The sequence below is a fragment of the Hyperoodon ampullatus genome, assembly GCF_949752795.1.
Source record: "Hyperoodon ampullatus genome assembly, chromosome: 4".
NCBI lineage: Eukaryota > Metazoa > Chordata > Mammalia > Artiodactyla > Ziphiidae > Hyperoodon > Hyperoodon ampullatus.
Window position 1 is genome coordinate 112,602,716 of NC_136917.1, and position 20,622 is coordinate 112,623,337.

Sequence of the window (20,622 nt, forward strand, 5' to 3'; positions counted from 1 at the left end):
CTTATTTTTCCCTTTTTTTGACCACCGAGTTAGCAAGCTAGATTTTATAAAATGGCCATTGTCCACTAAATTTACTTTATCAAATCATTTCTACCTTGGTCAACTTTTGTCCAATATTGTGCCTTCCAGAAAGCTCTTTGGAATAGAGCCAACCAAACTTTTTTTTTTTTAATTCAGAAAATAGACTAATTTTGTGGTTAATGAGTCCCCAAGCATATATTGGTTTATCAAATTTTGGCTGAGAGGGCGTTTGTGGATTAAGATGATGTTAAACCAATCTGTAATGCAAAAGACACCATCTCATTAACAGATCCTGAATAGTGGAAAACTTAAGGTGAGTGTTGATTTTGTACATGGTCATCATGCCAAAGCCAGCCAACTTATAGAAACTGAAGATCTCTAAAGAAGACAATATCCTTTAGAGCAAACTTAATCCTGGAGAGAAAAGAGAATTCTAATTGCCAAATAAAATCCCCAAAGCTGCTGTCCTAAACCTCCCATTTACATTAAAAGAAAAGTGCTGGTCGTGGTATCTAAATGGCAGCAGGCTTGGCAAGAACGCTGTAACAGCCCAACCATTTAAGCACAAATGGACTTGTTGGATTTGAAGATGGAGCTCTGAACTTGCCAATGAGCTGGAATAATTTTTGTGCCTCTTTTCCATTCTCTTTTACCTGCTTGATATCACGTCCTAGAGCATTTATACAAAGTATACAAGTGCTCTTTCTTTTAGCCTCCATTTGGAGAGGCTTTGGAGAGAGTTACAAGTTAGGCTCCTTGCTAATAAAAGAAGTCCTCATCTGAGTACTAAAGAATCAGAATCCTGTTCCTGTTAGATGTGCATTGGATACTAGTCATTGAAAACAATAGTACAATAGCCTTCAAGTTCATTCTCAGAGGGAGATGTGGTTTTTTTAATCTGTTTGTTTGCTTTGTTTGTTTTTTATTTTCTTTGTGTTTGTTTTATTATTAATGAAGGTACCACAAAATCATTAGAATCAGAGTGGCCACTGTTCATTCTCAGATTGATTTTTGTTTTCAGGTTATTTCTACTTCTGTTGACTTACTTCATTCTCAGTACCTACCTTAGAGAATACCATGGAGAACCAGGAGAAGGAAAAACTATCATTGACCCAGAAAACAGATGAACTTAGACTTTTTAGAAGCAGAAAATCTGTACAGAGTAACAATCCCTCCCCCATCAAAGCCTCATGTCTAAAAGCACAGAAAACTCACAGTGTGTTCCTCAGCAGGAGGGGGCAGGGAGGGGAGAAGCCTGGGTCTATTTCTATATTTGCTATTTAGTGCCTGCATCTGGAAAAGGTCAGTACAAACTCCCCAAACCTTATTGGTATTTCAGAAACTACCACCTGAGCAGGTCCTCAGAGAGTACTATCTTTAGATGCATGGAGAATGCATGGATTGAGCCACATGTCCACTGACAACTAATAATGCTTCAATTTATTAACAAAAAAACCAGGTCCTATGACTGAGAATGCAATTCCCAACTAATACCTAGATTATTATTCTGGGGTAGATGTATTGCTGATCTTATTTGCATTGATGACTGAAGAGATGTTTTCAATGTACATTAATTATAACAAGCTGATTGTCTCAATAAGCACACTCAGATCTGAACTGAATTTCAGACTTCATCCACTCATCAAATAAATATTTATTGATCACTTATCATGTGCCCAGGCCCTGTCCCTGCATGAGGGGTAAGTGACAAGGAGAGGTGAGGAAATTTCATCTCTAGAAACTGGATAGAACCTATGGGTTTCATTTTGTGATAATACAGTTGTTAAATGCCAAGGATGCTCTATTTTGGGTAAGTTTTGCTCTTAAATTTTATGAAGTCTGTCAAGGAGGAAATTCCATATATATAGTCAATTGTATGCTATGTCTTATTAGTCATTTAAAGAATAAAAGTTTACATGGTACAGAAGCCACTATATGGGATAAGATCTGCTTTCAGTGCACGAACATGTCATGCAGACGTGACAAATATGCCTAATGCCCTCGCTGACTCTATAAAAGCACCAGGCATGAAAATTAAAGTAATATGAAATATGGTAGGGTTTTATTGTTTATAAGTTGCTGTCTTATGCTCAAGCACCAAGAACAAAGCAAAAAAGCTCAGCTACGAATGGTTCATTTCCATGTCTATTTATTGTCTGACCTCACTTGAACGTCATAAAAGCCTTCATGTGAGCTGTCCCTGATGTTTAGCCAAATGAAAACTTCAAAAATTTTGGAATTTGAAATCTGAAGAGTGGCACTCTTCCATAGATTATGATATTTTTTTATTTCAAAACCAAAAACTTGTCATAATTGCAACTGAAACCACATGAGTTATAATAAGTTTTGCATAGTTTGGAGTAGAATTCAAATTCACAGAATATCCAAACTGAAGTAAGTGATTAGACAGCAAATGGAACCACAGCAAGTTGTTGATGCTTAGGTAAGAAGAGATTTCAGCCTTATCAATAATGTGACTAACCTGACGATGTAAGAAGTCTAGAGCCAGTAATAAAATTACAAAGGCAATAAGAAATTTGACTCAAAGAGTCTCACTTTGGGTCATAAGTGTGGGATCCTCCCTACAAGTACCATAGTGCAATAGAAAGGAAAGGCTTTATACGTGTAGGTTCCAGGAATGTGAGGACAAGGAAGCATCTAGGAACCCTGACACAGCAAATTAGCTGATTGCTGGTAGAGCATAAGCATGCTGTGGGGTTTGATCACAGAGCTCTGCACCCAGCAGGTCTTCAAAGGACTTTTGGCTTGCTCATTGGTAGGACAAAGTTGTTAAACTCCAATGCTGTAAGGCAGAGAGAAATGATTCAAAGGAGACCCACTGTCTCCTCAGAAGTCTGAAGGGCTGCCATGTAAATGAGAGTGGTCTCCTCTTCTGCTGTTTCAGAAGGAAACGAGTGGAAGCCCCCAGGAGGCTGATGTTTGTCCAATACAACAAAGACCTCTCTAGCCTGAGCCCTTTCCTTCTTTAATTTTTGCAAGGAATGATTGAAAAGTTTGCCACAACTAACCATAGACAATGGGGCAAGAATTATTGATATTTCACATGGGAATTGAAAAGGATCTTTATGAAGAAAAAAACATTAGGGACTTAATGCTTAACGGGAAAATACTAAAAGCATTCCCATTAAGTCAGAGAGACAGACATGAGGTTAAAAAAAATTGGGAGGTAGGAGGTAAAATTATTACCATTTGCAGATGATATGACTGCTATCTAGAAAACCTAAGAAAATCAGACAAAAAACTCAGAATTTAGTGGAATAGCTAGATGTGAAACTAATATAAGAAATCAAAATCGTTCATATACAAATAACAACTAGATAGAAGATAAAGCAAAAGAAAGCTCTTATTTAGAATAGTGGCAAACATAACAAAAGTATATAAGATTTATATGAAAAATATTTTTGAAAATGGTACTGAAGGAAAGCACACAAAAGACTTGACTAAAAGGAAAGGCATATCAGTTCTTGGGTACAAAAATGCAACATCACAAAAATTTCAATACTCCCTAAATTAATTTGTCAGTTTAACATGATCTCTAAAACTACCAAATTGTCAGGGGCAGGGGAGTAGAGGTGACTACACAGTCTGATTCTAAATATCATATGAAAAATAAACTAGCAAATAGCAAAAGAAAAAAAAAGTCATGAAGGGGCAACCTAACCTACATGAATTCTAAAATTATAAAGCTATAATAATAAAAACAGCATGGTACTAGGGCATAAATAGATGGATCAATGGAATAGATTATAAAGGTGAGGAATAGACTCAAATACATAGGTTCTTTAGTATATAATAATGGAAGTATTTCAAATCAGAAAGGAAAATGATGGGTTTTCTTGCTGGCACAGCAGGATAGCCACAGTAGAAAAAATAAAGTTGGATTCCCTACTGCATACTTCCTCCTGAAAGTAGATCTAAACTAACATTAACATGAAAAAATACGTATGGAGGGGCTTCCCTGGTGGCGCAGTGGTTGAGAGTCTGCCTGCCGATGCAGGGGACATGGGTTCGTGCCCCGTTCTGGGAAGATCCCACATGCCAAGGAGTGGCTAGGCCCATGAGCCACGGCTGCTGACCCTGCGTGACCGGAGCCTGTGCTCCACAACGGGAGAGGCCACAACAGTGAGAGGCCCGCATACGGCAAAAAAAAAAAAAAAAAAAGTATGGAGAGGAGCTTTAAGATGGCGGAAGAGTAAGACGTGGAGATCACCTTTCTCCCCACAAATACATCAGAAATATATGTACATGTGGAGCAACTCCTACAGAACACCAACTGAACACACTGGCAGAAGACCTCAGACCTCCCAAAAGGCAAGAAACCCCCCACGTACCTCGGTAGGGCAAAAGAAAAAAGAAAAAACAGAGACAAAAGAATAGGGACGGCTCCTGCACCAGTGGGAGGGAGCTGTGAAGGAGGAAAGGTTTCCACACACTAGAAGCCCCTTTGCGGTCGGAGACTGCAGGTGGCGGAGGGGGGTAAGCTTTGGAGCCATGGAGGAGAGCGCAGCAAGGGGTGGGAGGGCAGAGTGGAGAGATTCCCACACAGAGGATCGGTGCCGACCGGCACTCACCAGCCCGAGAGGTTTGTCTGCTCACCTGCCGGGGCCGGCGGGGGCTGGGAGCTGAGGCTCGGGCTTGGGTCGAATCGCAGGGAGAGGACTGGCGGCGTGAACACAGCCTGAAGGGGTTAGCGCGCCACGGCTAGCCGGGAGGGAGTACGGGAAAAAGTCTGGACCTGCTGAAGAGGCAAGACACTTTTTCTTCCCTCTTTGTTTCCTGGTGCACAAGGAGAGGGTATTAAGAGTGCCGCTTAAAGGAGCTCCAGAGACGAGCGCGAGCCGCGGCTATCAGCGCGGACCCCAGAGACGGGCATGAGACGCTAAGGCTGCTGCTGCTGCCACCAAGAAGCCTGTGTGCAAGCACAGGTCATTATCCACACCTCACCTCCCGGGAGCCTGTGCAGCCCGCCACTGCCAGGGTCCCATGATCCAGGGACAATTTCCCCGGGAGAGTGCACGGCGCGCCTCAGGCTGGTGCAACGTCCCTCCGGCCTCTGCCCCCGCAGGCTCGCCCCACATCTGTATCCCTCCCTCTCCCCGGCCTGAGTGAGCCAGAGCCCCCGAATCAGCTGTTACTTTAACCCCGTCCTGTCTGAGCGAAGAACAGACTCCCTCAAGCAACCTACACACAGAGGCGGATCTGTTTGAACCCCAGGAGCTGTGCAAACAGAGAAAGGGAAATCTCTCCTAGCAGCCACAGGAGCAGCGGATTATATCTCCACGATCAACTTGATGTACCCTGCATCTGTGGAATACCTGACTAGACAACGAATCATCCCAAATTGAGGAGATGGACTTTGGGAGCAACGATATATATATATTTTCCCCTTTTTCTCTTTTTGTGAGTGTGTATGTGTATGCTTCTGTGTGTGATTTTGTCTGTATAGCTTTGCTTTTACCATTTGTCCTAGGGTTCTGTCTGTCCGTTTTTTTTGGTTTGTTTGTTTGTTTGTTTGTTTTATTTTAGTATAGTTTTTAGCACTTCTTATCATTGGTGGATTTGTTTTTTGGTTTGGTTGCTCTCTTCTTCCTCTCTTTTTTCTTTTTTTATTACTTAAAAATAACTATTTTTTACTTTAATAACTGTATTTTATTTTATCTTCTTCTTTCTTTCTTTCTTTTTTTTTTCTCCCTTTTATTCTGAGCCGTGTGCATGACAGGCTCTTGGTGCTCCAGACAGGAGTCAGGGTTGTGCCTCTGAGGTGGGAGAGCCAAGTTCAGGACACTGGTCCACAAGAGACCTACCAGCTCCACGTAATATCAAATGGTGAAAATCTCCCAGAGATCTCCATCTCAACACCAAGACCCAGCTCCACTCAACGACCAGCAAGCTACAGTGCTGGACACACTATGCCAAATAACTAGCAAGACGGGAACACAACCCCATCCATTAGCAGAGGGGCTGCCTAAAATCATAATAAGGCCACAGACACCCCAAAACACACCACCACAAGTGGACCTGCCCACCAGAAAGACAAGATCCAGCCTCATCCACCAGAACACAGGCACTAGTCCCCTCCACCAGGAAGCCAATGCAACCCAATGAACCAACTTTACCCACTGGGGACACACACCAAAAACAACGGGAACTACGAACCTGCAGCCTGTGAAAAGGAGACCACAAACAGTAAGTTTAGCAAAATGAGAAGACAGAGAAACTCACAGCAGATGAAGGAGCATGGCAAAAACCCAGCAGACCTAACAAATGAAGAGGAAATAGGCAGTCTACCTGAAAAAGAATTCAGAAAAATGATAGTAAAGATGATCCAAGATCTTGGAAATAGAATGGAGAAAATACATGAAATGTTTAACAAGGAACTAGAAGAACTAAACAGCAAACAAACGATGATGAATAGCACAATAAATGAAATTAAAAATTCTCTAGAAGGGATCAATAGCAGAATAACTGAGGCAGAAGAACAGATAAGTGACCTGGAAGATAAAATAGTGGAAATAACTACTGCAGAGCAGAATAAAGAAAAAAGAATGAAAAGAATTGAGGACAGTCTCAGAGACCTCTTGGACAACATTAAATGCACCAATATTCAAATTAGAGGGGTCCTAGAGGAAGAGAAAAAGAAAGGGACTGAGAAAATATTTGAAGAGATTATAGTTGAAAACTTCCCTAATATAGGAAAGGAAATAGTTAATCAAGTTCAGGAAGCACAGAGAGTCCCATAAAGGATAAATCAAAGGAGAAACACACCAAGACACATATTAATCAAACTATCAAAAATTAAATACAATGAAAACATATTAAAAGCAGCAAGGGAAAAACAACAAATAACACACAAGGGAATCCCCATAAGGTTAACAGCTGATCTTTCAGCAGAAACTTTGCAAGCCAGAAGGGAGTGGCAGGACATACTTAAAGTGATGAAGGAGAAAAACCTACAACCAAGATTACCCAGCAAGGATCTCATTCAGATTTGATGGAGAAATTAAAACCTTTACAGACAAGAAAAAGCTAAGAGAATTCAGCACCACCAAACTAGCTTTACAACAAATGCTAAAGGAACTTCTCTACACAGGAAACACAAGAGAAGGAAAAGACCTACAATAACAAACCCAAAACAATTAAGAAAATGGGAATAGGAACACACATATCGATAATTACCTTAAATGTAAATGGATTAAATGCTCAAACCAAAAGACACAGACTGGCTAAATGGATACAAAAAGAAGACCCATATATATGCTGTCTACAAGAGACCCATTTTAGACCTAGGGACACATACAGACTGAAAGTGAGGGGATGGAAAAAGATATTCCATGCAAATGGAAATCAAAAGAAAGCTGGAGTAGCAATTCTCATATCAGACAAAATAGACTTTAAAATAAAGACTATTACAAGAGACAAAGAAGGAGACTATATAATGATCAAGGGATCAATCCAAGAAGATATAACAATTGTAAATATTTATGCACCCAACATAGCAGCACCTCAATACATAAGGCAAATACTAACAGTCATAAAAGGGGAAATCGAAAGTAACACAATCATAGGAGGGGACTTTAACACCCCACTTACACCAATGGACAGATCATCCAAAATGAAAATAAGGAAACACAAGCTTTAAATGACACATTAAACAAGATGGACTTCATTGATCTTTATAGGACATTCCATCCAAAAACAACCGAATACACATTCTTCTCAAGTGCTCATGGAACATTCTCCAGGATAGATCATATCTTGGGTCACAAATCAAGCCTTGGTGAATTTAAGAAAATTGAAATCGTATCAAGTATCTTGTCCGACCACAACGCTATAAGGCTAGATATCAATTACAGGAAAACATCTGTAAAAAATACAAACACATGGAGGCTAAACAATACACTACTTAATAATCAAGAGATCACTGAAGAAATCAAAGAGGAAATCAAAAAATACCTAGAAACAAATGACAATGAAAACACGATGACCTAAAACCTATGAGATGCAGCAAAAGCAGTTCTAAGAGGGAAGTTTATAGCAATACAATCATACCTTAAGAAAAAAGAAACATCTCAAATAAACAACCTAACCTTACACCTAAAGCAATTAGAGAAAGAAGAACAAAAATATCCCAAAGTTAGCAGAAGGAAAGAAATCATAAAGATCAGATCAGAAATAAATGAAAAAGAAATGAAGGAAACGACAGCAAAGATCAATAAAACTAAAAGCTGGTTCTTAGAGGAGATAAGCAAAATTGATAAACCATTAGCCAGACTCATCAAGAAAAAACGGAAGAAGACTCAAATCAATAGAATTAGAAATGAAAGAGGAGAAGTAACAACTGACACTGCAGAAATACAAAGGATCATGAGAGATTACTAGAAGCAACTCTATGCCAATAAAATGGACAACCTGGAAGAAATGGACAAATTATTAGAAATGCACAACCTTCTGAGACTGAACCAAGAAGAAACAGAAAATATGAACAGACCAATCACAAGCACTGAAATTGAAACTGATTAAAAATCTTCCAACAAGCAAAAGCCCAGGACCAGATGGCTTCACAGGCGAATTCTATCAAACATTTAGAGAAGAGCTAACACCTATCCTTCTCAAACTCTTCCAAAATATATAAGAGGGAGGAACACTCCCAAACTCATTCTACGAGGCCACCATCACCCTGATACCAAAACCAGACAAAGATGGCACAAAGAAAGAAAACTACAGGCCAATATCACTGATGAACACAGATGCAAAAATCCTCAACAAAATACTAGCAAACAGACTCCAACAGCACATTAAAAGGATCATACACCATGATCAAGTGGGGTTTATCCCAGGAATGCAAGGATTCTTCAATATAGGCAAATCAATCAATGTGATACAGCCTATTAACAAACTGAAGGAGAAAAACCATATGATCATCTCAATAGATGCAGAGAAAGCTTTTGACAAAATTCAACACCCATTTATGATAAAAACCCTGCAGAAAGTAGGCATAGAGGGAACTTTCCTCAACATAATAAAGGAAATATATGACAAAGCCACAGCCAACATCATCCTCCATTGTGAAAAACTGAAACCATTTCCACTAAGATCAGGAACAAGACAAGGTTTCCCACTCTCACCACTCTTATTCAACATAGTTTTGGAAATATTAGCCACAGCACTCAGAGAAGAAAAAGAAATAAAAGGAATCCAAATTGGAAAAGAAGAAGTAAAGCTGTCACTGTTTGCAGATGACAAAATACTATACACAGAGAATCCTAAAGATGCTACCAGAAAACTACTAGAGCTAATCAATGAATTTGGTAAAGTAGCAGGATACAAAATTAATGCACAGAAATCTCTGGCATTCCTATACACTAATGATGAAAAATCTGGAAGTGAAATTAAGAAAACACTCCCATTTACCATTGCAACAAAAAATAAAATATCTAGTAATAAACCTACCTAAGGAAAGAAAAGACCTGTATGCAGAAAACTATAAGACACTGATGAAAGATATTAAAGATGATAAAAACAGAAGGAGAGATATACCATGTTCTTGGATTGGAAGAATCCACATTGTGAACATGACTATACTATCCAAAGCAATCTACAGATTCAATGCAATCCCTTTCAAACTACCACTGGCATTTTTCACAGAACTAGAACAAAACATGTCACAATTTGTATGGAAACACAAAAGACCCCGAATAGCCAAAGCAATCTTGAGAATGAAAAAGAGCTGGAGGAATCAGGCTCCCTGATTTCAGACTATACTACAAAGCTACAGTAATCAAGACCATATGGTACTGGCACAAAAACAGAAATATAGATCAATGGAACAGGACAGAAAGCCCAGAGATAAACCCATGCACATATGGTCACCTTATCTTTGATAAAGGAGGCAAGAATATACAGTGGAGAAAAGACAGCCTCTTCAATAAGTGGTGCTGGGAAAACTGAAAAGCTACATGTAAAAGAATGAGATTAGAATACTCCCTAACACCATACACAAAAATAAACTTTTTATTTTTAGGTCAGACACGATAAAACTCTTAGAGGAAAACACAGGCAGAACACTCTATGACATCAATCACAGCAAGATCCATTTTGACCCACCTCCTAGACAAATGGAAATAAAAACAAAAATAAACAAATGGGACCTAATGAAACTTAAAAGCTTTTGCACAGCAAAGGAAACCATAAACAAGACAAAAAGACAACCCTCAGAATGGGGGAAAATAGTTGCACATGAAGCAACTGACAAAGGATTAATCTCCAAAATTTACAAGCAGCTCATGCAGCTGAATATCAAAAAAACAAACAACCCAATCCAAAAATGGGCAGAAGACCTAAATTGACATTTCTCCAAAGATGATATACAGATTGCCAACAAACACATGAATGAATGCTCAACATCATTCATCATTAGATATATGCAAATCAAAACTACAATGAGATATCATCTCACACCAGTCAGAATGGCCATCATCAAAATATCTACAAACAATAAATGTTGGAGAGGGTGTGGAGAAAAGGGAACCCTCTTGTACTGTTGGTGGGAATGTAAATTGATACAGCCACTATGGAGAACAGTATGGAGGTTCCTTAAAAAACTAAAAATAGAACTACCATATGACCCAGCAATCCCACTACTGGGCATATACCCTGAGAAAACCATAATTCAAAAAGAGTCATGTACCAAAATGTTCATTGCAGCTCTATTTACAATAGCCAGGACATGGAAGCAACCTAAATGTCCATCAACAGATGAATGGATAAAGAAGATGTGGCACATATATACAATGGAATATTACTCAGCCATGAAAAGAAATGAAATTGAGTTATTTGTAGTGAGGTGGATGGACCTAGAGTCTCTCATACAGAGTAAAGAAAGTCAGAAAGAGAAAAACCAATACCATATGCTAACACATATATATGGAATCTAAAAAATAAAGGTCATGAAGACCCTAGGGGCAAGATGGGAATAAAGACACAGACCTACTAGAGAGTGGAGTTGAGGATACGGGGAGGGGGAAGGGTAAGCTGGGACAAAGTTAGAGAGTGCCATGGACATATAGACACTACCAAATGTAAAATAGATAGCTAGTGGGAAGCTGCTGCATAGCACAGGGAGATAAGCTCGGTGTTTTGTGATGACCTAGAGGGGTGGGAGGGAGGCTCAAGAGAGAGGAGATGGGGGATATATGTATACATATAGCTGATTCACTTTGTTGTACAACAGAAACTAACACAACACTGTAAAGCAGTTATACTCTAATAAAGATGTATAAGAAAAACAAGAAGAAGAGATTAGGACACAGACAGACACAGAGGGACCATACGAAGACACAGAGAAAAAACAGTCACCTACAAACCAAAGAGAGAGGCCTCAGAAGAAATCAACTCTGCAGACACTTTGATCTTGGATGTTGAGCTTCCAGAATTGAAAATAAATATCTATTGTTTAAGCCAAAAAAAATACGGATGGCAAAAAATTTTTAAATTGCAACTCATATCATAGATGAAAGCTAATGTTCTTTAAAAAACAAAGAGCTTCTACAAATCAATACAAAAAAATACTACACTCTAAAAGGAAAAAAGGGGTAAAGAAAATGAACAGTTCATAGAAAAGGAAGTACATGGGTCTGAAACAGACAAAAAGATGTTCAATCTAATAACAGAAATGTACAATTAAACTATAATAAGATTCCATTTTCTACTTATCAAACTGTCAAGTTTTATCACACCCTGTGAAGGCCAAGGTATGAAGAACCAAGCACACTTACATGCTGCTAGCCAGAGTGTAAACAGCTACAGCCTCTATGGAGACAATTTGGTAATATATATCAAAATTCATAATGTTCATACCTTCTAACCAATCACAGTACTTCTAGGAATTTATCCTACAGGTATACTTGCACATGTATGAAACGATATATGCACAAGGTTTTTCCTGCAGCACTCTTTGTGAGAATAGAAGCCTCTCAACTGGTCAAGTAAATTAATTATAGTCTTAGCCTACAACGGAATTGTTTTTTAAAAAACTGATGCAGTTCCAATTGTATTGATATGAGATACCAGGAAATATTTTTAAACAAGAAAAGTAAGGTGGTAGAAATATATATACAGTATGCTACCATTTGTTGACAAAATATAGATGCTGTGTATTCACAGACTATCTTAAAAGATAAATATGAATCAGATAATAGTAATTGTCTCTGGGGAGGAGAACTAAGTAAATGAAGTATAGATAGAAAGGAGACAATTTTCACTGTATCCCTTTTTGTATCTTTTGAATTTGTACCATATGTATGTATTATCTATCCAAAATTAATCAAACAATTTACTTTTAGAGCTATATTACAAGTTCAGGAGTTGGTTGAATGTGTTTGCAAAATGCAAACATTAGTTGGAACTGTGTAAAATAACTTCTCTAGGAATTTTATAATTCAACAATTTGTGTTGGATGGAAGGAAGGGGTGTACATGTGCTCAAGGTAAGCTGAGGGGCTGGTCACCACAAGGAGTCGCTATTCTCTGCACTGCCATGTCAAATATCTGTATCTAAACATGTTTTCTCCCAGGAAAAGGGGGCAGCATGTGTACAAAAAATATGGAGGAACCCAGTGCCATGACTCCTGGAAGCAGCCTACAGATGGTGCTGTCACTGCAGTGCACAACAGATGGCTAAGTATGAATTGTTTTTTAAAAACACAGTGGGCTCTTACTGTTGGCAGCACCAACATTCAGCCAGTCAATCAACACCATTTAATGTGAACTGTGAACAGAGCACACTGCTGGGCCCTATGGGGACCAGCTAGTAAAGTAGTGTTCCCCATACCTGCCTGGGCACAGTAGACCTTCTGAATCGGAATCACTTAAGAGGAGCCCGTGAATATAAACTCTAACAAGCATCCCAGTTGTTTTTCTATGATCAGTTAGGTTTGAAAAACATAATCATAAGATAGTGTGGGGGGAGAAGGGATGGGCAGGAGAAACAGGAAAAAAGAAGAAAAATCCATGAGAACATAAACAACATGAAATAAGAGAACAGCTAACTAAATAGTTTTAGCTATTGGAAGCTATTTATAAAACCTTAACTAACCATAAACATGGAATTTTTTGTTTAAGATGAAAAATTTTGGTTAAATCAAGATTAAGAAGAAAATTCTTTATATACTGACTTTTGGTTTTTTTTTAAACTTGGTAGATAAAAATTTTTGAACAGGACTATTTTTCATTTGATAAATGAGGATATTATGAGACTTGGTGTTAACTAAACATCACTATTAGTTCATAATAGTATAGAAACATAACATGAGGGCTGAATCCTGCTGACCCAGGGAACTTAGGCTTTCCTGTAATTAGCGTCTCTCACAAAATCAAAGAGAGCCAAAGGATTCCAGCAGAAGGATCCTGCAGCTTTGTTTTCTCTGTAGCTAGTTACCCTCCAAAGTTTGAATGATACCATTTATATTTCAGGCAGAGAATCCCAGGAGCCTAGTAACATTCATTCATTCTTCTGGATTCTCTAAGCTCTCCTTTACCACTCAAAGGTCACATAGGTGGACAATTACTTGAGGTCCCATAGAACTGCCTGCACAGAATGGTGATTTAACGTTGTGCTTTCAAGAGCCCATTTAAAAAATGGTTACATAGGGAATGTTTTTGCATCTTTTGTAAAACTGCTCTTAAAGACAATCACTACTATCTTGTTCAATAGCCCTTATATAAAGATCTACGTGAAAATTTCATCTTAGAACTGAATGTCAAGAAATATAATTGTCTCTCTTAGTGAAGTCCTGTGTTTCCTTTTTTTTTAAAAAAAAAGATGAGTTATATAATCTCTTTCTTTCTCCCTCTTGCTCTCTCTCCCCACTCTCCTGTTTTCACTTTAGCTGCCAGGAAGTTCATATTCAAATTGTATGTTCCGTTAAGGTACTGTTCTTAACCTGTGCTTTCTGATACAACCTCCTTCTGCATTATCTGGCTCTTGCTCTTACAGGGTTGTTTTTAGTGGCTCTAGTGTGCCTGGGTCTTTTATTGTGAACTAGAATACTTTTGGAAATTGACAGATCATACTTAGAAGTGAAGGAATAGGCTGGTTTTCCACTGGCTGAGGTTTTACTACACAACCAGGAGGTGTATAGGATTTTCAATGATCAAAGTTAAGTCAGATTCATTTGGGAAAAAAATTCATTTAGAAAAAGCTGAATGCCAAGAATTTCAGTGGGAGCGGGGGCTGGATTATCTTCTGGTAACTCTCTCTCCCAAGGGCTCCCTGAAGAGGAATATTACAACTTGGGTCAGGAAAACAATACCATATGAAGGTTGTCTATTACCTCTTAATTACTCAATGCATTTTCACCCAGTCATGTCAGTTGGCCTTCCTGTCACTCTGTGAAGCAAGCACAGGGCAGGAATGACTGCCGCTTTTACCCATAGGTTGTGGAGAAGGTCAAATCATTTGCCCTTGACCCTATGGTCAGTCATCACCTCTCCAGCTGAAAGCTTCGTAAAAACTTTTTAAAAAGAAAAAACATCCGGGATTCTTCATCTCCTGCTCAGGCACTAAGTTCAATAGGAAATTCACCCTTATTTGTCCTTATTATATGGACAAAGTGGCAGTCATCCCCAGCTAGAATACCCAGCTGGGACAGACGATCCTGTTCTTGTCCCATCACGTGTAACCCCAAAAACTAGAAGCAGGAGCTCATGAGTCCAGCACCCAGAGCCCCACCCACCCTGGGGAGGCTCCCAGGGAGGGTGGCCCGGGAGGGTCTCCCTGCCCACAGCCTTGGCTGGGGCTGGGGAGCAGGAAGTTCACTACCAACCACTTCTGTGGCGTATTGAGTCTCACAGATTTGTCATTCAGTACACAGCTTCTTTCTGCACAGCCTACACAGCTAAGCCCTGTACTATATTTCTCGCAGTTTTCCCTCCTCCACCCACAGTTCTGCTGACTTCTTTCCACACAGGAGAGACAGAACAGCTGAGGAAACAGCAGAGCGGTGGAAAATTTTTGCAAGTGTTTTGAGCCCACCCAACCTGAGGAGAGCATTCAAAGAAAAACAGGAAAGGGTGAGTAGGAGCTCCCTCAGCCCCCACACACAAGCCGGGGATTGTCACTCCCGCCCACCCCCAAGCCCAGTAGGGGCCGACTGCTGGGACAGAGCCGCGGTGCCCACACACCAAAATATGCAAATGTGTCTTCTGTGAGGATGATGGAATGGAGGCAACTGCTCGGCTATTTCAGACACCACATCACGGAACTCGGGAGCACAGTAGGCACATTGCATTCAAACACCTACTCTGAGAGGTTAACCAGCAACTTTGGTCTTAGATTGGAATTTCTAGAGCCCATCGTACAGGAGAGTGAATGCAGGTCCGAAGCTGGATGTGTTTCTGTTCTGGCAACCAAAATTAGCCTCCCTAATCTAAAGGGTAATCAATGCCCTCCATGTGTGTATGTGCAATTTCGTATTACTCATCCTTTTCTCCCTTTTCATTTCCTTTCAACTTCTCTTCCCACCCCAGACCAGAGCTTTTAAGGCTGTCTGTCTTTTCAGGGATTGAGGGTGAGAAAGAGATGTAAATTCATTTAGTCCTTAGTCCTGTTGGGTTCTCCATCTCTCCTTTGCTAGAGATTCCAGCCAGTTAGAGGACTTGGAGTTGGCAAGGGCAGAAGGAGACGGGCTAATGCCATCATTCATCTACTCGTTCACTCATTAAATAGACCTTTAATAAACAGCTGCATAGAAAAGGTTCCTGTCCTTACCCAGTTTTTGTGGGGTTTCTTTTGTGGTTTGTTTTCTTTTCCTTTTGCATCTGATTTAGAATAGGGGTTTTGCATAGAACCTAAAATGTATGTAAGTGTTATGTAACCAATGGATCAACAAGATTATCAGTGTCCTTCCCTATAAGTGATCGATGAAAAGGCTTCCAGTCCACAGGTTAGACTAGTCTTATCTCCTACTTAAGTATCCAAGCACTAAAATTAACTCATTCACCATTCTTCTTTACTTTGTTGGCACAGTTTATTATTTTTTTCCCATTGTGAGTAGATTATCCTCAAAGCTGACCTCACTTTTTTTGTTGGTGTCAGTATTATGTGTTCAATGTTGATGATATTTACCCATCCAGGTAACACATATGTATTGAGTAGCTACAATATGCCAGACGCTGTCTCAGGCACTGACACTGCCACTTTAAATAATAATCCCTTCATGGAGCCAACAAGTGAGCGGGATCAGACAATCCTTGGCTTGCTGTTCTTTCCAAGACAAAAAATAACTTTAATTATGCATGGCTATGCAGAAAAACAATATGAAGAATGTGGTTCTAATAGAATGGAACAGTAGGGATTGTTTGCCTTTGTTGGCTAGGGGTGATCAAGTGTTGAGGTTCTTTGTTTATCAATTCTACTGTCTGACTAGCTGTCTACAACTGACATCCTAGAGATTGGGCAAGATAGATGATAGTAAATAGTTAATGTTTTGTAGGGTTTTGAACCATCAGACATTGTAGGGAATGTTTTAAAGCTGGCCGTAAGAACCAGATGGTCAAAGACCTAAGACACATGGCTACTCCAGAAGAGTAGAATTTTCCTTCCCTCCTGAACTCTTAAATTGGAGAACAAAAGGGATACAAATGAGTTTTGCAGCACTGGGACTCTGAAATTAAGGATGAATTATTTCACAGTCTGTTGATGCCAACCAGAGGTATAAGGCATTGAGGTTTCTTGTATTCGTGAGGGATCACAGGGTAGTGATTTGTGGCCAACACAATTGTGCTTGCCTCAAAAAATTACCTATTGTAAGATTCAGCAGGGATCCAGAGAGGCTGGAGAGTCATCCCTGGGCTGTGGATTGAACATACCATTCCAACTCCTGGGACTGAGGGGTCTTTTAGCACCTAATTGGAAAAGAGCTCCATCTCCAACACAGCCCTGAACTGTCAACAAGCCTTCTGCATGTGGAACTTCCCTTCACTTCTAGCTTGCTGGACCACATCCATTCAATAACAAAGGATTCTTGTAGTATTCCATAACTTCTACAAACTTCTGCTTATCCAGCCTCTCAAATGCTCTCCTTTGGCAAGAAAAATAAAAATGAACCCACTGGCAAAGTCTCAAAGGGATAAACTAATGACAAGTCATGTTTTAATAAGCTCAACTTTTGTCTTAATGAAATTGGTGGATGGCCATTTTTTCCCTAGAAGTGGAACTGTCAATGATTTCTCTGGCTTTGATGAAGGATTTGTTTGGAATGCATTATTCACTGTTGATATCAAATGGACTTTTTTTTTTTTGAGGGCCCCAGGATGATCAGAGAAAGGAAAAACTTTAATTAAAGGGGTTTTGAATGGTACCGTATTCTCTCTTTACATCTATGTTTTTCATGTGACAAAGGAAACCCAGGATACACAATAACTTCCAGTGGTCAGGCTGTTAAGGTATGCTAACTCAGTCTGTGTAATGACACAAGTTTTAGAACTAGTGGAAAGAATAAGACAAACCTGAGTGTGCATCCTGACTCCAAACTCTCACTCCATCATTTAATACCTTGGCCAAATTATTTAACCTCCCTGAGTCTCATTCAATGGAAGTCATGACCTCCCTCCTAGAATTGTCGAGAGGGTTAGATGAGATTTAGCACAGCTCCTGGCATGTTGAAGGCCCTCGGCGATGCCATTCCCCCTTCCAACCCCCCACTCCCTTCTCCCTGTAGCCGCATTCATGAGATGACATCACAGTTCCCTCAGTGAGATGGCTGCTAGGCCTCAGGGTTTCTCTCAGATTTCTGCTGATTTAAGAATCCAACTGTGCTGGTATTATTTATGAAAATGTCAGCTGGGGACCGATGCCATAACAAGGATGAGTCACTTCAGAGCATTCCTTCACAGTCTCATCTTGCCTCAGAAAGAACTGGGCTTTCCTCACTGATGGTGAAGAACGATGGGAGAGACTGCCCTGGGACTCAGGCACTCCAGACCAAATGCTCTCCTAGCATCAAGAGTCTTTTGCAGAGAATGTCCAGGACTCTCCTGGGTGACATTCAACAGTGGTTAGCAGCTTGGACTGTGAAATCTAACAAAACAAGGTTTGAATCCTGATTGCCACTCACTAGCTGCTAGCGTCTCAAAGCATATGTTTTCTCTCAAGAGTTCGTTTGAGGATTAAATAAGGCAACATACATAAGGCACTCAGAATAGTGACTTGGCACATAGTAAATGCTCAATAGAAGCCAGTTATAATCTCTCTCTCTTTGTCTCTGTCTTTGTCTCCCTCTCTCTCCCTCTTTTCTCTCTCTTCCTCTGTTTCTGTCTCTCTGTTTCTGTCTCTGTTGGTCTGTCTGTCTGTCTCTCTCTGAGTTAACCTCTCGGCTATTTGCTGATCATTGAAGCCTGCCTTCTAGCAATTGGCACATTAACAGAGATGTTGTTTCTTGTATATTTACTACTCTCTCACTTCTGCTGAAATGTCTACATCCCACCTATACACACTCCACTCAACATTAGTTTGTCATTTGATCATTATTTTGTGAAGCCTGCCTTCACATACTTGAAAGAAACTATAATTATTGCTCAGTCATATGAAACCTCAAATCATAACTAAATAAATAGCTGTTGATTGATAATGAAAATAATCAAGAGCTTAAATAATATACTTTATTAAAAAGCTGTCTAGGGCTTCCCTGGTGGCGCAGTGGTTGAGAATCTGCCTGCTAATGCAGGGGACACGGGTTCGAGCCCTGGTCTGGGAGGATCCCACATGCCACGGAGCAACTAGGCCCCTGAGCCACAACTACTGAGCCTGCGCGTCTGGAGCCTGTGCTCCGCAACAAGAGAGGCCGCGATAGTGAGAGGCCTGCGCACAGCGATGAAGAGTGGCCCCCGCTTGCCACAACTAGAGAAAGCCCTCGCACAGAAACAAAGACCCAACGCAGCAAAAATAAAAAAAAAATAAAAAAAAAAAGCTGTCTAATTTCATACCATTATTTCCAAGTTCCATATCCTGCCAAAATAGTTTATCTCAGTAAATTTGGTTTAAAAAAATCTCTATCAAAATATGAATATTAATAATAATGATTTGAATCTTCATCATGGAACACAAAGTTGCCCTATTGCCATGGATTGGACGTTAAGAAGTAAATGAAGTAACAGTAAATGAAGTAACATTTACCAAAGGTCCTCTGGATGCACAGCCCTTTATTGATAAATTTTAGCTTCATAATTTTAGTGAGAGACCTTTACATTTCTTTTTTCCAGAAAAAGTCTCTCTATTCTTCATGCTCTTGAAGAGGCAGGTATATTCTGTGGTAATATATACGTCATTAGGTCCTTTATATTACCAATATATCATGGAGACATTCAAATTTACATTATATACAAGCTCGTTATTAGTTTCCTGAGTTAGGTGGTACCTATTCTGATCTAACCACTAAAAAGCAGATAACGTATGCATATATCCTGTATAATGACTCAAGTTAAATATACCTCAAAGAACGTTCTATCTTATTAAAATTCACATATATTTTTCCTACAAGGGAGTGATTATTCTGCATTGCAGCATGTGTTTATTACAAACTTAGAGTTCATTGATGAATAGTGATGGAATTGAAAATCAAGTCAATGGCTTAATTAGCTCAGGAGGATTTTAGGAAGCTTTTCTCCCTCTGTGAGCATAAGCTTAGAGGTTAGCTTGGAGGCCTGCACTGGGTTCCTGGCACCCCAGGCTCTCCCCATGGAGAGGGATCTTTACCTGAGGCCCTCGCCCTCGGGAGGGTGCTGTCTGCAGTACTCCAAAGTGTAGGTCTCAGTGGCCTCTGGGTTGGCAGGCCGCCATCGGATGGTGGCCGTGTTCCAACACACAGTACAGTCCTCGGCACAGATCACAGGGGTGGAGGGCGCTGAAGAGAGAGAACCAAGTCAATTGTGGAGCAGTCTATGGCACTTCTGCTTCCCTGGTACTCTGGGAAGAATGCTTGGGCATGATTTTATTTTAATTTTTGACTGAAAAATACATTCTGGGTTGAAAATCCAAAAGGTATAAAAATGTATACAGTGAAAGGTCTCCCTCTCACCCCTGCCTTCCAAATTGCCCAGTTTTCACCCATCCCCAAACAGCCTCTAAAAGTAGCTTCCTATAAATCCTACCAGAGTTTCTTCATACATATACAAGTAAATAAAAGTATTCTTGTCCCCTTCCTTTACACAAAAGTTAGCCATGATTTTGCCATCAACAGGTGCTCAATAAATACTTGTTTTAAAAGGCAAGAAGAAAGGATAAACCAGTGGAAGTAAGTTAACTGCCTCAGAGGGGTATCCAAGACAGGCCAGGGCAGGGACAATTAGAATTATCTTAAAGGTAATGCAAACTCAGCTTATCCTACACCTGCTTCAGCCCCCTGTGAAAAGGTTCCATCATGGGAATGCATTCCCAGCTGAATACCATTGCTGAGAAACCTTTTGGGGTCTCCCAGCACCTATATGAGGAAGCCTAAGCTTCTTACCTTAGCAAATGTGGACTCTATACACTAGCCTTTCTCATCTCATGTCTCCCCTCTCCTTGTTTTTAAGTCAAAGAAATAAT

General features: G+C 39.9%; 1 protein-coding gene across 1 annotated transcript in view; it reads right to left on the reverse strand.

The window, feature by feature from the left end:
• CMYA5 (cardiomyopathy associated 5) overlaps window positions 1-20,622 on the reverse strand; it is a gene marked incomplete at both ends in the record, with an annotated part of 104,240 nt that overhangs the window by 9,262 nt on the left and 74,356 nt on the right. The window contains one exon of the mRNA XM_079702318.1: window positions 19,792-19,939. Within this exon, the coding sequence (XP_079558444.1) occupies window positions 19,792-19,939 (148 nt within the window). The remainder of the gene's footprint in view (window positions 1-19,791; window positions 19,940-20,622) is intronic.